Here is a 15121-nt window from a genome sequence, read left to right as displayed (position 1 = left end):
AAAATATACAATTCTCTCTCGCTCTCAAAAAAAAAAAGAGAGAAAATAAAAAAGAAGTGATCTAAAGAGTAACCATGCTTCTAGACATTAAACAGGAATTCAGCATTATCTTGTAACAAATTTTGGACTTTGCTCCTTTCAACCTTTTGCTGTTTGTCTCTTCCCTTCCCAGCCCTCCCACAACTATTCCTGCCTATATGCTTTTCATTACTCATTTGCTCTCTTCTCTTCTTCTACCATTTCTGATCTCTCATCTTTAATAGGATCCTTTATTTATACCCTGCATTTCTTACTAAAGATTTAGAATGACTTTTCATTGTTATATTCAGAACATAACATTTCCAGTTCTAATAGAAATTAGCAAAATATTTATTTCCTTTCTAATTTTTTAAAGCAAAATGAAAGACTAAATTAAGTTGTTCTAAACTATGTGGCTGTTTATTTTTTTTTCTGTAATCCAACTACCCTCCAGAGAAACCTGGTTTCCTTGCCTTATAGTATAACAAAAAATGTATAAACAATTACTTACTCGTGGATGAAAAGCTATGGCAGTGACAAAATCTATATGCTGAAAACAGCAAAGGCATTCTCTTCTGGAAATATGCCATAATCTGACTGTTTTATCCATCGAAGAAGAAAGCAGAAAGTAGTTCTACGGAAAAATTGCCATTGATTATTTTACTACCATGTGGGAAAAAAAGCTACACAGCATAAGAAAGTACAAAAGATTATATCCAATTCACTTGGAAGACCCCAACTTTTTTTTTTATTTTAATCATTGTTCAAATACAGTTTTCTCCTTTTTACTCCCAATCCAGACACCCCTCCCACCCTCCCCACTTCCCTCCCATTACCACCCTCTCCTTAGTCTATGACCATGTGTCCTTTAAGTTTGTTCCTGTGAACCCTTCCCACTGACCCCTTAAATTCCCTCTTCTCTCCCCTCCGGTCACCATCAGCCTGACCTCTATTTCAGTGTCTTTGGTTATATTTTGCTTGTTTCTTTGTTTTGTTATTTAGGTTCCTTTTAAAGGTGAGATCATATGGTATTTGTCTTTCACTGCCTGGCTTGTTTCGCTTAGCATAATGTTTTCCAGCTCCATCCATGCTGTTGCAAAGGGTAGGAGCTCCTTCTTTCTTTCTGCTGCATAGAATTCCATTGTGTAAATGTACCATAGTTTTTTGGATCCATTCATTTACTGATGGGCATCTTGGTTGCTTCCAGCATCTAGCTATTGTAAATTGTGCTGCTATGAACATTGGGATGCATAGGTTCTTTTGAATTGGTGTTTTAGTATTCTTAGGATAGAGTCCCAGCAGTGGAATTGCAGGGTCAAAAGGCAGATCCATTTTTAGTTTTCTGAGGAAGTTCCATACTGCTTTCCATAGTGGTTGTACCAGTCTGCAGTCCCACCAGCAGTGCACTAGGGTCCCCTTTTCTCCACAACCTCTCCAACACTTGTTGTTTGTTGCTTTGTTTATGATGGCCATTCTGTCTGGTGTGAAGTGGTATCTCATTGTGGTTTTAATTTGCATCTCTCTGATAGCTAGGGATATTGAACATCGTTTCATGTGTCTTTGGATTTTCTGTATGTCCTCCTTGGAGAAGTGTCTGTTCAAATCCTTTGCCCACTTTTTAATTGGATTCCTTGTCTTCTTAGAGTGCAGTTGTGTAAGTTCTCTATATATTTTGGAGATTAAACCCTTGTCTGAGGTGTCATTGGCAAATATGTTTTCCCATACAGTTGGTTCTCTTTTAATTTTGGTACTGTTTTCTTTAGCTGTGCAGAAGCTTTTAATTTTGATGAGGTCCCATTTGTTTATTCTTTCCTTTATGTCCCTTGCTCTAGGGGACACGTCAGTAAAAAAGTTTCTGCGTGAAATATCTGAGGTTTTCCTACCTACATTCTCCTCTAGGACTTTGATGGTGTCACGATTTATATTTAAGTCTTTTATCCACCTTGAATTTATTTTTGTATGTGGTGTAAGTTGGTGCTCAAGTTTCATTTTTTTGCACGTGGCTGTCCAGTTCTCCCAACACCATTTGTTGAAGAGGCTATTTTTACTCCATTTTATGTTGCTGCCTCCTTTGTCAAATATTAATTGACCATAGAGACTTGGGCTTATTTCTGGGCTCTCTGTTCTGTTCCATTGGTCTATGTGCCTGTTTTTATGCCAGTACCAGGCTGTTTTGATTACAGTAGCCTTGTAGTATAGTTTAGTGTCAGGTATTGTGATCCCTCCTACTTTACTCTTCTTTCTCAAAAATTGCAGCAGCTATTCGGGGTCGTTTATAATTCCATATAAATTTTTGGAGTGTTTGTTCTATGTCTGTGAAATATGCCATTGGTACTTTAATAGGAATTGCATTGAATGTGTAAATTGCTTTGGGTAGTATGGACATTTTGATGATATTAATTCTTCCAATCCATGAACACGGTATATGTTTCCATTTGTTTGTGTCTTCCTTGATTTCTTTCTTCAGTGTTGTGTAGTTTTCTGAATACAGGTCTTTTACTTCTTTGGTTAGATTTATTCCTAGGTATTTTATTTTTCTTTTTGCTATTTCAAATGGGATTTTTTCCTTGATTTCTGCTTCTGCTGTTTCATTGTTGGTGTATAGAAATGCCTTTGATTTCTGGATATTGACTTTGTATCCCGCTGTTTTGCCAAATTCATTTATTAGGTCAAGCAGTTTTTTGGTAGAGTCTATAGGATTTTCTATGTATACTATCATGTCATCTGCAAACAGTGACAGTTTTGTTTCCTCCTTTCCGATCTGAATGCCTTTTATTTCTTTTTTCTTGTCTGATTGCTGTGGCTAAAACTTCCAGTACTATATTGAATAGAAGTGGTGAAAGTGGACAGCCTTGTCTTGTTCCTGATCTTAATGGAAAAGGTTTTAATTTTTTGTCCATTGAGAATTATGTTGGCTAAAGGTCTCTCATATATGGCCTTTATTATGTTGAGGAATGCTCCCTCTATTCCCACTTTGCTGAGTGTTTTTATCATGAATGGGTGCTGTACCTTATCAAATGCTTTTTTCTGCATCAATTGATATGATCATGTGGTTTTTGTCTTTGCTTTTGTTTATGTGATGTATTACATTTACTGACTTGCGAATGTTGAACCATCCTTGCATCCCTGGAATGAATCCCACTTGGTCATGGTGTATGATCTTTTTAATGTATTGTTGGATGCGGTTTGCCAGTATTTTGTTGAGGATTTTAGCGTCAATGTTCATCAGTGATATTGGCCTGAAGTTTTCTTTCTTTGTTGTGTCTTTATTTGGTTTTGGAATTAGGATGATGTTGGCCTCATAAAAAGAGTTTGGGAGACTCCCATCTTTTTGGATTTTTTGGAATAGTCTGTGAAGGATGGGGGTTAGCTCTTCCTTAAATGCTTTGTAGACTTCTCCTGTGAAACCATCAGGTCCCGGGCTTTTGTGTGTTGGGAAGAAGACCCCAACTTTTTTCAAAACGATTAAATACCATTATGTCTTAGATTCTAAGACTTTTTCTCATTACCTATTCTGGAATTATATTGGAATTCAGCTATGAATCTAAGGCAGGTATTCATTTGATTGTCACTTCAGGTATTTTTACACTGACAACACAGGAGAATTTAAACTCACATGGATTCTCTGTCTCGTAAAATGCCTTCAAAAAGATTACTCTATAATACAGCATGGAATGAGAAGTTATTGTGCACCTGTCATACTGTAGGCAAGAAAATTAGAGAACAGAAATTGTCAAATCTACAAGCAAAATAGAACCAGAGGCATGGAAACAAGGAAAAGACTGACAGTGACCAGAGGGGAGGAGGATAATGGTGGAAAGAAGGGGAAGGGACTAGTCAAGAGACATGTATGAATGACTCATGGACATGGACAACAGGGTGGAGAGTGATGGTGGGAGCAGGGAGTGGGTGAGGCAGCAGAGAGCAATGGGGGAAAAATTGGAACAACTGTAACAGAACAATAAAATATTCAATTAAAAAAAGTAAAAAGAAAAAGAAACTGTCAAATCTCTCAGAAAAGATCACAGAATTTTCAAAGCTAGAAAAGGGCGGTATTACTGATTTAGGCACTGTGATGGAGCATTACTCAGGAACCAAACATCTATCCGTCAAATGCTTCCAGCTGTCCTGGAAGTTGGTTGGGGCATTGTCCCATGCGTGGAAAGGCTGCAGGTGTGATCCCTGGTCAGGGAGCTTATGAGAGGCAACTGATTGATCCCCCCCCCCACCAGCCTGCCAAAAAAAGCAATGAAAAAATGTCCTCAGGTGAGGATAAAAAAAAAAAAGCTTCTAGCTGGCAGAAACTCTTTTATTTCTAAACACAATCTATTTAAGGGGAGAACTGTGAGTTATAGTGAATGTGAAAATCCAAATGAGATCCTAGCATTCTCTGGTATGCATAAAAGTGCTAAAGAAACTGAAGTACTGACAACATTTAATATGTAGTTACAATGTGCTAAACACTGTTCTTATCATACCTCGAGGTAAGTATATTATCAGCCCCTTTTACAAAAGAGAACACTGAGGCAAAGAGGTCAAATGATTCGTCTGAGACTACACAGCCTGTCGGTGGCAGAGTGGGCAGTGTGGCTCTAGGAATGGGCTCTAATCACTGCACTGTTCTGCAGAGTGCTTGAGTAGAAGACACTATGGAAAACAACCAAATGCTTTCTCATTTACTTAAAGCAATGAAAGAATCTTACATTTTTACACTTGATCTCAGCCAAAAGGCCGAGAAGTGATAAAAATCTTACATCTACAAATGTAGAAAGACTAAGCATAAATATCGATTTGAATATGTAACTGTACTGATACATATATGCTCTTTGGGCTAGTTTATAAGGCATACATTTTACATGGTTTATCTAGTTTTAAATAGATGGTGTATTTGTGATTAAAAAACAGAATTTTGAAAAATAAACTTCTCAAAATATAAGAAATCAAAAAACAAAAACAGAAAAAAGCCAGAATTTTGAAGGATTTAAAATAACTTTAAAACATCTAATAACAATCATTTTTATTTTCAAGATCTACTTAGTTCCAGACAAGTTTTGAAAAGTATGTGCAGTTTACTTTATATTTCCTCTTAAAAACAACTATATAAAAACTAAATCTATGGTCTGTTGCTCATTAAAACTAACTTTATTTAATTCATGCAATAGTGCATTCATTGCTTGAAGTATATGAATAAAATATGAAGATATGCCTAAAAGTGAAGATGCTTAAGACATGTTAAGATTTATTCTAATATGCCAAGAGATTTCTGTTCAATAAATACTTATTGAATTGGTAAAATTAAATTATTTTATTAAACTAAGCATAATCTTGGGAGTCAAAGAAATTAGATTCAAATCTAAGTTCTGACCATAACTAGTTTTGTGATCTTGGATGGGCCAGAGGCCCTGTCTTCTAATCTACAAGATGAAATACTGTCTACCATATAGGGTTATTATTGTAAGAATTAATGAGGTAATTCTTGTTACCTGGTACAAAATAAATCTTCAAGAAAAAGAAAACCCACTGTAAACACCTACTGTGCTAGATACTGAAAAGAAACAATAGCAAAATAAGATCTGGTCCCTACTTTCAAAGGGCTTAGAATCTTGCTGCAAATAAGACTCAGAGCCCTAGCTGGTGAGGTTCAGTGGATTGAGCACTAGCCTGCAAACCAAAGGGTCACTGGTTTGATTCCCAGTCAGGGCACACGCCTGGGTTGCGGGCCAGGTTCCCCAGTGGCGGGGGGGGGGGGCATGTGAGAGGCAACCACACACTGATGTTTCTCTCGCCCCCCTCCCTTCCCCTCTGTGTAAAAACAAACAAACAAATCTTAGTAGTTAAGTAAAAAAAATGAAAGTTTAATTCTTATGTATGCATAGCCTCTTGGTTCTGTTACTCTGGAGTACCGTGGCTGATACAGTGATCAGTGGAGAACTAATGTTTTCCACTTAATGTGACATTTCAGAAAAAATACTAGTTTGCTTTAACAAAATAAAATTAGTGTAACGAGAAAAATAAAATACCTAGGAATAAACCTAACCAAGGAGGTAAAAGACCTGTACTTGGAAAACTACACCACACTGAAGAAAGAAATTAAGGAAGACACAAATAAATGGAAACATATACCATGTTCATGGATCAGAAGAATTAACATCATCAAAATGTCCATACTAACCAAAGTAATTTACAGACTCAATGCAATACCTATTAAAGTACCAATGGCGTATTTCACAGACATAGAACAAACACTTCAAAAATTTATATGGAACCATAAATGACTCCAAATAGCTGCAGCAATTTTGAGAAAGAAGAGCATAGGAGGAATCACAGTGCCCGATACCAAAATGTATTACAAGGCCACTGTAATCAAAACAGCGTGCTACTGGCATAAGAACAGACACATGGACCAATGGAACAGAAGAGAGAGCCCAGAAATAAACCCAAGCCTCTACGGTCAATTAATATTCGACAAAGGGGGCAGTAGCATAAAATGGAGCAAAGGTAGCCTCTTCAACAAATGGTGTTGGGAGAGCTGGACAGCTACATGCAAAAAAAAAAACAACAAAAAAAAAAACTCAACCACCAACTTATACCATACACAAAAATAAATTCAAGGTGGATGCAAGATTTAAATGTAAGTCGTGACACCATTAAAGTCCTAGAGGAGAACATAGGCAGGAAAATCTCAGATATTCCATGCAGCAATATTTTCACTGATATGCCCCTTAGAGCAAGGGACATAAAGGAAAGAATAAACAAATGGGATCTCATCAAAATAAAAAGCTTCTGCATGGCTAAAGAAAACAGCATTAAAATGAAAAGAGAATCAACTGTATGGGAAGATATGATACCTCAGACAAGAGTTTTATCTCCAAAATATATAAAGAACTTGCACGACTCCACTCTAGGAAGACAAGCAACCCAATTAAAAAATGGGCAAAGGACTTCAACAGACACTTCTCCAAGGAGGACATACGGAGGATCCAGAGACACATGAAAGGATGCTTAGTATTGTTAGCCATCAGAGAGATGCAAATTAAAACCACAATGAGATACCACTTCACTCCAGTCAGAATGGCCATCACAGCTAAATCAACAAACAAGTGTTGGAGAGGTTGTGGAGAAAAGGGAACCCTAGTGCACTGCTGGTGGGATTGCAGACTGGGGCAACCACTATTGAAAACAGTATGGAATTTCTTCACAAAACTTAAAATGGAACTGCCTTTGACCCGGCAATTCCACTGCGAGGATTATATCCTAAGAACCCGAAACACCAATTCAAAAGAGCCTATGCACCCCAATGTTCACAGCAGCCCAATCTACAATAGCCAAGTGCTGGAAGCAACCCAAGTGCCCAACATCTGTAAATGAATGGATCAAAAAACTATGGTACATCTACACAATGGAATTCTATGCAGTAGAAAGAAAGGAGCTCCTACCCTTTGCAACAGCATGGATGGAACTGGAGAGCATTATGCTAAGTGAAATAAGCCAGGTGGTAAAAGACAAATACCATATGATCTCACCATTAACAGGAACCTAAGCAACAAAACGAACAAGCAAGCGAAATATAGCCAATATATGGACACTGAAATTGAGAACAGGCTGACAGTGATCAGAAGGGAGAAGGGAGGGGATAATGGGGGAAAAAGGTGAAGGGTTTATAGGAACAAAGGACATATGGGCCCTGGCTGGTGTAGCTCAGTTGATTGAGTGCGGGCTGTGAACCAAAGGGTCGCTAGTTCAATTCCCAGTCAGGGCACATGCCTGGGTTGCTGGCCAGGTCCCCAGTGGGAGCCACATGAGAGGCAACCACACATTGATGTTTCTTTCCCTCTCTTTGTCCCTCCCTTCTCCTCTGTATAAAAACAAATAAATAAAATCTTTAAAAAAGTAAGTAAAGGACATATGCACAACAAGGGGTGGGGGGGAGTAGTGAGGGGAAAAGGTAGAAAACTGTACTTGAAGAACAATAGAAAATAAAATAAAATTAGTGCAAGGCTCCCAAATGTGTGCTTTGCACTGACTGCTCCAGATGAATATGATGATCAGACTAAGGATTACCTTTCCATCTTCTAACAACTCAGTCAGATTTCACACAGGGTAGAGGAGTACAGAGACATGATTAGGGCTCAGTGTAAAACCAGACTACAAAGTAAGGCCCAAGTTTCTTCCAGGTTAGAGGAAGTCATGACTGATGCGCTATGAAAAGCATCTAGACATCTAAATAACCATGATAGTAACAGCAAATCATAAATGAAGTGGTTCAAAGCTGAAGCTCAGAGAAATCTGAACTTGCCAATTTATACAAGTAGTATCTTTGTGGCACATGAGGTTCTCCTGACATGGTTATGATATAATGGGCATTGCCAGTATCCTTCATAGTATTTTGTCAACTCAGTTGACTTTTCTCAATTTAAGGTTTTTAAATACTACTCCCCCTATCAAATTCGTAATATATTTTACATTCTGATTATTGACAAATTTCAATATAAAGAAAGTGTAAGATGTCATGCAAAAATTCAAAAACTGATTCCTGCTTTAAAGACCTTCCGTCAAATTCAAAATCTCTTTAAATTTTTACAAAATTGTGAAAATATCTGATCAGTGGCCAAACAGATCTTCTACTTCTGAAATAATTTTGTTCTAAGGGAAAAAAATCACAAGATTAAGGTTTATCATTGATTCACAGAATGTAAATGTTAAACCTAAATTTATAATTTCACTAATGTAGCAGATTAGCCCAAAAGCAGTCTTGATTAGGTAAGATCACACTTCACCTTTGTTGATGAAGTCAGATCCATTTTGCTTAAGATACTTAGCAAAATTATAAAAGAGGCAAAAGGTCTAGTACATAAACAGATACAGATAGAAGCTGTTAGGCAATATAAACATTTTCTTATGAGCCTAATGTGATATCTTTTAAAAATTTCAATTATTTTGTACAAACCGCACACAGTATATATATATGAACATTCAAACACTTGATGGTGTGACAATTATACAAATAAAAATGTTTTTATCCTAAAGTATAGTTACATAGAATTAATACACAATCCAAATAAAATTTCCTACTTTAGACCATGAAAGATCAAGGAGATCAGCAGTATGTCCTTTATATTTGCAAAATGGCCGTTGTCGAAATGGTGCATTTTTATCATCAGGGTCTTCATCAGCTCCACTGCATACCTATGTAGACAAAGACAAATGTGATAACTAGTGAAACAAAGGCTTTTTTATGCACTTCCCACCCCATCTATTCTCTCATCATTTTGCATGGTGCTCGATTGAAACCTTGATCCATCAAAAGCAAACTCCTCTTTATGCTGAATTTGCTATTATCACCTCTTCACCTCCCTGACCTAATAAGTAACAAAACAAGATAATCAACTGAAGACACTGTGCTAACACAATCTTTTCCCTCCCTAACAGAGCCAGCACCACGGGGTGATGAGCTAATTAAAACAAGTTCATTCCCTTTCTCAGTGATGACTGGTTTAGAAATGGGCAGATGGTACAATTTTGATCTCATAGACATGAGGGAATGTTTATTGTGGGAGGCAGTAGGGGGAGGCTCTAAAACGATTTCTCCGTTCTTAAAAGGGCGTACTAAAAGAGTCCTTTCTCTTTCCTGCTTCCAAACACTGTTATCTGCTTGTGATACCTATAAGTGTAGTGAACATCGGAGGGACCATGAGGGAAACCAACCCAAGAGAACAGATCAAGAATAGTAAAGCAGGAAGATGGTAGGACCCTGTGTCCCTGATGATACTACTGAGCTGCTGAATTAGCCACCCCTGGAACTGCCTTACCTCCAGACTTGCTTCCTCATTGTTTAAGGCATTTTCAGTTGGATTTCTGTTATTGGAAGTCAAAAGCATCCTGACAAAGGTAGGTGAAAAAATAATGCCATTCTTTTGTGTCATGCATTTAGTTTACAATATGCTTCTATAGTCATTATCTCAATGAATCCTAACAACTCAGAGGTAGGTATTAGCATTATGAAGATAGAGAGATGAAGAAAAAAATCAAGGCTCAAAGAGGTTAAAATAACACATTCAAGGTCACATAGCCACCTGCAAACAGCAAAACCAAAGCAGAAATACAAGCCATTCAACTTCAAGTTCAGAGATTGTTCCAGAAATGTTATGGAAGATATTAGCATAAGCAAAAATATGGAATGTTAGCTAAGCCTTAAGGGTAGGTAGGATGATGAGGATAGAGAAAACAGTATATGGGGATTAAGGTCAAGGTACTTTGAGACCAGATCATAAAGAGTCTCGAATTTGTGGCTTAAAAGTTTAAACATTCTAATGCCATGGAGAATGAACACAAGTTTCTGAAAATAAAAAAAAATAACATGATCTGACTGGTGCTTTAGAAAGAGAATGCTGGGCAATAGTGTAAAAGACCATCTGGAGAAAGAGAATGGAAGCAGGAAGAGCAGCCAGTAAGTTTAAGTAAGAATAATGAGGGTTTAAACTAGAAGAGTGGGCATGGGGCTAGATGAAAAGCTACCAATTTTATTGGTCTAGAACTTTACAGCTAATAAAAATATCTTCACAGCTTCTGTGTAGATAGACCAGCCACACAAATGCCCTGACCTTTTGCCAAGTACTACTAATCCTAGAGGACTATAGCTACTTCCCCTAATTTTGCTGCCAGCCCTGGGGGCACTGCTGGAACATATAAAACTAGGCAGGCTTGTTCCATTACATCAAATTCTGCCTTGTCTTAAATAATTGTTTACATGTAATTAACTCCTTAACATGTTTCCTCTAGCAGTGATTCCAGATTTCCTCCTCCTTAAACATACATTTTCTTCTCCCCATACTCTACCTTTAAATAAAATACTTAATGTTTTTCTGATTCTAAAGTAATACATGTTCAGTGTAGATAATTCAAATCCCCCCAAGAAAGTAGGGTGATTAAAATTAATACTACCCATAATCTGCTAACATTTTGATCTTCAAACTTCCTTTTTAAAAAACATAATTGAAATCACATTACATACATGACTCAGTACCTTCCTTTTTATCATGCCATGAGTGTTTTCTGTGTTCCACTCTGAAAACATTTACCAGCTGCATATGAATGCTGCATAATGTAATCATTCTCCAGTATCTTGCTCATTCAGGCATTCCCATTTTTTTCTAACATAAATAGCAATTTAATGAACAATCTGGAACCTGAATCTTCATCCCTATTTGATTTTTTTTTACTAATTTTTTTAAAGATTTTATTTATTTATTTTGAGGGAGGGAGGCGGGGGAGAGAGAGAGAGAGAGACAGACAGACAGACAGACAGACAGACATCAATGTGCGGTTGCTGGGGGTTATGGCCTGCAACCCAGGAATGTACCCTGGCTGGGAATCGAACCTGGGACACTTTGGTTCCCAGCCTGCGCTCAATCCACTGAGCTATGCCAGCCAGGGCTCCTATTTGATTTTTTAAAAAAATTCTAATATAAGGACTATTACCTGGTCAAAAGGTTTAAACCTCAGACTTTTATAGTATCTTCTGTTATTTGTTTTAATAAAAGCAGGTAAATTTACTTAAAAAATTTTCAAGAAATATAGAAGTATAGTTAAAAAATGACTGAAAATCCTATCTCCTACAGATAACTACTAGTAATAATTTAGAATGTATCCTTTAAGTATTTTATCTATAAATATTTACAGACATTTTAGTCAAAATTGGGATAATATTGTATCCAACTTTCACTCTGCTTTTTGCACATTACATTTTATTTTGAATATTTTTAATTTCATTAAGTAGTCTTTGAAAACAATTTAAGAATGGAATAATATTCTACTGTATGGACTATAACAGTTTTTATTTTCCAAGTGTTAAAAATTTAGCTTGTTCAAATTTTTGCTCTTGTGAGAATAGTGAGATGAAAATCCTACTACCTACATTTTTGGGCATATCTGATTACTTCCTTATAATCGATTTTTAAAGGTAGAATGATTAAAAATAGAATTACTAAATAGAATATATTTTATCTAATCTATATATCTCTCTAAATAGATATCTGTATCTAGATATTTATATGTCTACATAAATGTTTTCATACATAAATATAAAAGACTTTATTATGAACATTTCAAACATATATGGAAATAGAATATAGTAGATAGTATAATGAACCCCATGCATCCATCGCCTGCTTTAATAATCATGATTTTTACTCATCTTGTTTTATCAATCCTTCCACTTTTATGTATTTGCTTACTTTTGCTGGAGCATATCAGTAAATACTCTATACGCATCTCTAACTAACAAGCCCGCTTTTAAACATAACGACAAAGCCATTACCACACCTAAAAAATACAATTTGTATCATATAATACAGGGGTGTCAAACTCATTTTCACTGGGGGCCACATTAGCCTCGTGGTTACCTTTAAAGGTCTGAAATAATTTTAGGGCGGTATAAATGTAACAACTCCCTAACTGTTAAGGAGTTGAAATTACATTCAGCCCTTTGAAGACAACCACAAGGCTGATGTGGCCCCTGGTGAAAATAAGTTTGACACCCCTGGTCTACTCTCTAATCCATATTCAAATACCCTGATTATCTAAAAATATAATTTTAAACTTGGACTGCTATGAAAACTTGTAAGCCTTTTTTATATTTATTAGCACTTACCAGATACTGTATTAGCTACTTGACATACCACATAAATGACATTCCTTGTCTTATAACCTATTCTCAATATTTAAAAGCCAGAATGACCTTTTTAATATGTCAGATTTACATCACTCTCTGTTCAAAAACCCTCCATTAGCTTCCATCTTTCTCAAAACAATAAAGTCCTTGCAATGGCCCATATGCTATGACTGCCCCGTCCACATCTTTGTGACTTCATTTTCTATTCTTCTCCCCCTCACTCACTGGCTCCAGATACCCAAGCCTCAATGGTGTTTCTTCATTCAACACAACAGAACTCCCACGTTACAGCAGTTTTGGTTGCTGCTCACTCTACCTGGAATTTTCTTCTACAGATACAGCCATATCTCTTCCTTACCTCCTTCAGATTTTGCTCAAATGATAAACTCTTGATGAAGCTTTGCTTGTCCACCTTATTTACTACTGGTCACTCCATTTTATCTGCTTCCTTTTACTCATAAAATTCATCACCTTCTAATATATTACAGAATTTACTTATTTCTCTGCCTCCCACTACTAGAATTTGAATTTCCTATTTGTGTCTCTTTTGTCTACTATATCCCCAATTCCTGGAGCAGTGAATAATACACAGTAGGCACTCAATAAATACTTGTGGACTAAATTAAGATAGTGCTGGACCTTAAGATGCCAACTGGTGGAGCACAATGCTTAAGAACATAAGCTCTACAGACAGATCAGAGCTGGGTTCTAATTCTGACAGTGTACCTATCGACTGTGTGAATTGGTGAGTTACTTATTATCTCCTAAGCCTTCTATTCTTCATCTATAAAACAGAATTCTTGAGAGTATTTCACAACAGTATCAGGACTGTTGTGAGGTTCTATGAGATGAGACATCAAATGCACTAAGCAAAGTACCTGGCACATAGTAAGGACACATAAAATGTTAGCTGTTCTTACATACATTGATATAGTATAACTGTGTTTAACAGAAAAATGGGCAAAGTACCCATATGAATAACTATGCATTAAATGAAGCAAGGAATGCTTCCGGGAGCAGACCTGACTCTGAAATGAACTTATGAGGTAAAGGAGAATAGCATATGTTTAAATACATGGAATCCACAAAAGGGCAACAATGACTAACGAGTGCCTCAGAAGATGAGGTTTGTCAGAAGGAAGGGTGGGAAATAAAATGAACTGAGGTCGGACTGATCTCTAAAAAGGCTGAGTCAAGCTAAGGAATTTGGCCTTGATTCTAGAGGAAAAGAGAGCCAAAAGGAGTGACTAAATAGGAGTAACATGATCAGATTTGTTTTACAGGAAAGTAATTCTGCTGGCATTGTGGATGAAAGACTGGAATCTGGGAAAGAGCTCTAATGGTCCAGGTAAGAGATAAAGCTAGGATTATAGCAGTGGAAATGAAAGGAATGGCCAGATTCCAAAGACATTTGGGCAAGACGTGGGAAATGAGCAAACACTGAAGGGAGGGAAGAGAGTAAAAAGTGATACCAGTTTCTAACTCAGGAGACGGTATTATTAAACAGTGAACTAACATCAAGTACACTGTCAAAGGAGTGGCTTTCTTGGGAAAATTATATATATTGTGCTGAATTCTGTTTTGGAGATATATTAACATTGTTGATACCTGTCTCCCCCCATGCATATAGGTACTTGGCATGGATCGTCCACTGCATCTTTGTATTTTCAGTGCCTAACACACTGTTGACTAAATCAAGTCTAAACCAATTCATATTTTAAATAAAATGTTGCATATGTAGAATTCCACAAAAATCACTTCTCTTTCCTTTACAGTTAACTCCCTTCTCCAAGCTTTTGATTTTGCTGATCTTGTTTTTTTAAGATTTCATGTATTTATTTTTAGAGAGAGGGAAAGGGAAAAAGAGAGGAAGAGAAACATCAATGTTTACTTCTCATGTGCCCCCTACCAGGGAGTTGGCCCACAGCCCAGGCATGTGCCCTGACTGGGAATCAAACCAGCAACCCTTTGGTTTGCAGGCCGGCACCCAATCTACTGAGCCATACCAGCCAGGGTGCCATATTTTTCTATGAAGGCCTCCAAATGCATATCATTTTGCCTCTTTAAAAATTTTAATTTTAGCCCTGGCTGGCGTAGCTCAGTGGATTGAGCGTGGGCTGCAAACCAAAGCATTGCAGGTTCGATTCCCAGTCAGGGTACATGCCTGGGTTGCAGGCCATGACCCCCAGCAACTGCACATTGATGTTTCTCTCTCTCTCTCTCTTTCTCCCTCCCTTCCCTCTCTAAAAATAAAAAATAAATAAAATCTTAAAAAAAAGAGAGAGATAGGAAAACTTAGAGTCCGTATGGCTCCTTAAATTTTTTTTAAATTTTTATTTATTGATTTGAGAGAGAGAGAGAGAGAGGGAGGGAGGGAGGGAGAGAGGGAGGGAGAGAGGGAGAGAAAGATTGATTTGTTGTTTCACTTATTTA

At 37.0% G+C, this 15121-nt stretch overlaps 1 protein-coding gene and 1 pseudogene across 1 annotated transcript in view; both read right to left on the bottom strand.

Moving 5' to 3' along the window:
* The window catches only part of WDR44 (WD repeat domain 44), an 89590-nt gene that overhangs the window by 10243 nt on the left and 64226 nt on the right, over positions 1-15121 (bottom strand). Inside the window, exons 13-14 of the mRNA XM_045817609.1 lie at positions 9091-9204; positions 530-652 (exon numbers count right to left, since the gene is read on the bottom strand). Coding sequence (XP_045673565.1) covers positions 530-652; positions 9091-9204 — 237 coding nt within the window. The remainder of the gene's footprint in view (positions 1-529; positions 653-9090; positions 9205-15121) is intronic.
* On the bottom strand, positions 4616-4761 carry LOC123805247 (annotated as a pseudogene).

Source organism: Phyllostomus hastatus, unplaced genomic scaffold (genome assembly GCF_019186645.2).
Source record: "Phyllostomus hastatus isolate PE091 unplaced genomic scaffold, TTU_PhHast_1.1 phas_scaffold_28, whole genome shotgun sequence".
Taxonomy (NCBI): domain Eukaryota; kingdom Metazoa; phylum Chordata; class Mammalia; order Chiroptera; family Phyllostomidae; genus Phyllostomus; species Phyllostomus hastatus.
Note: the sequence above shows the minus strand (reverse complement) of the source record. Positions and strands in the feature narration are given on the sequence as shown.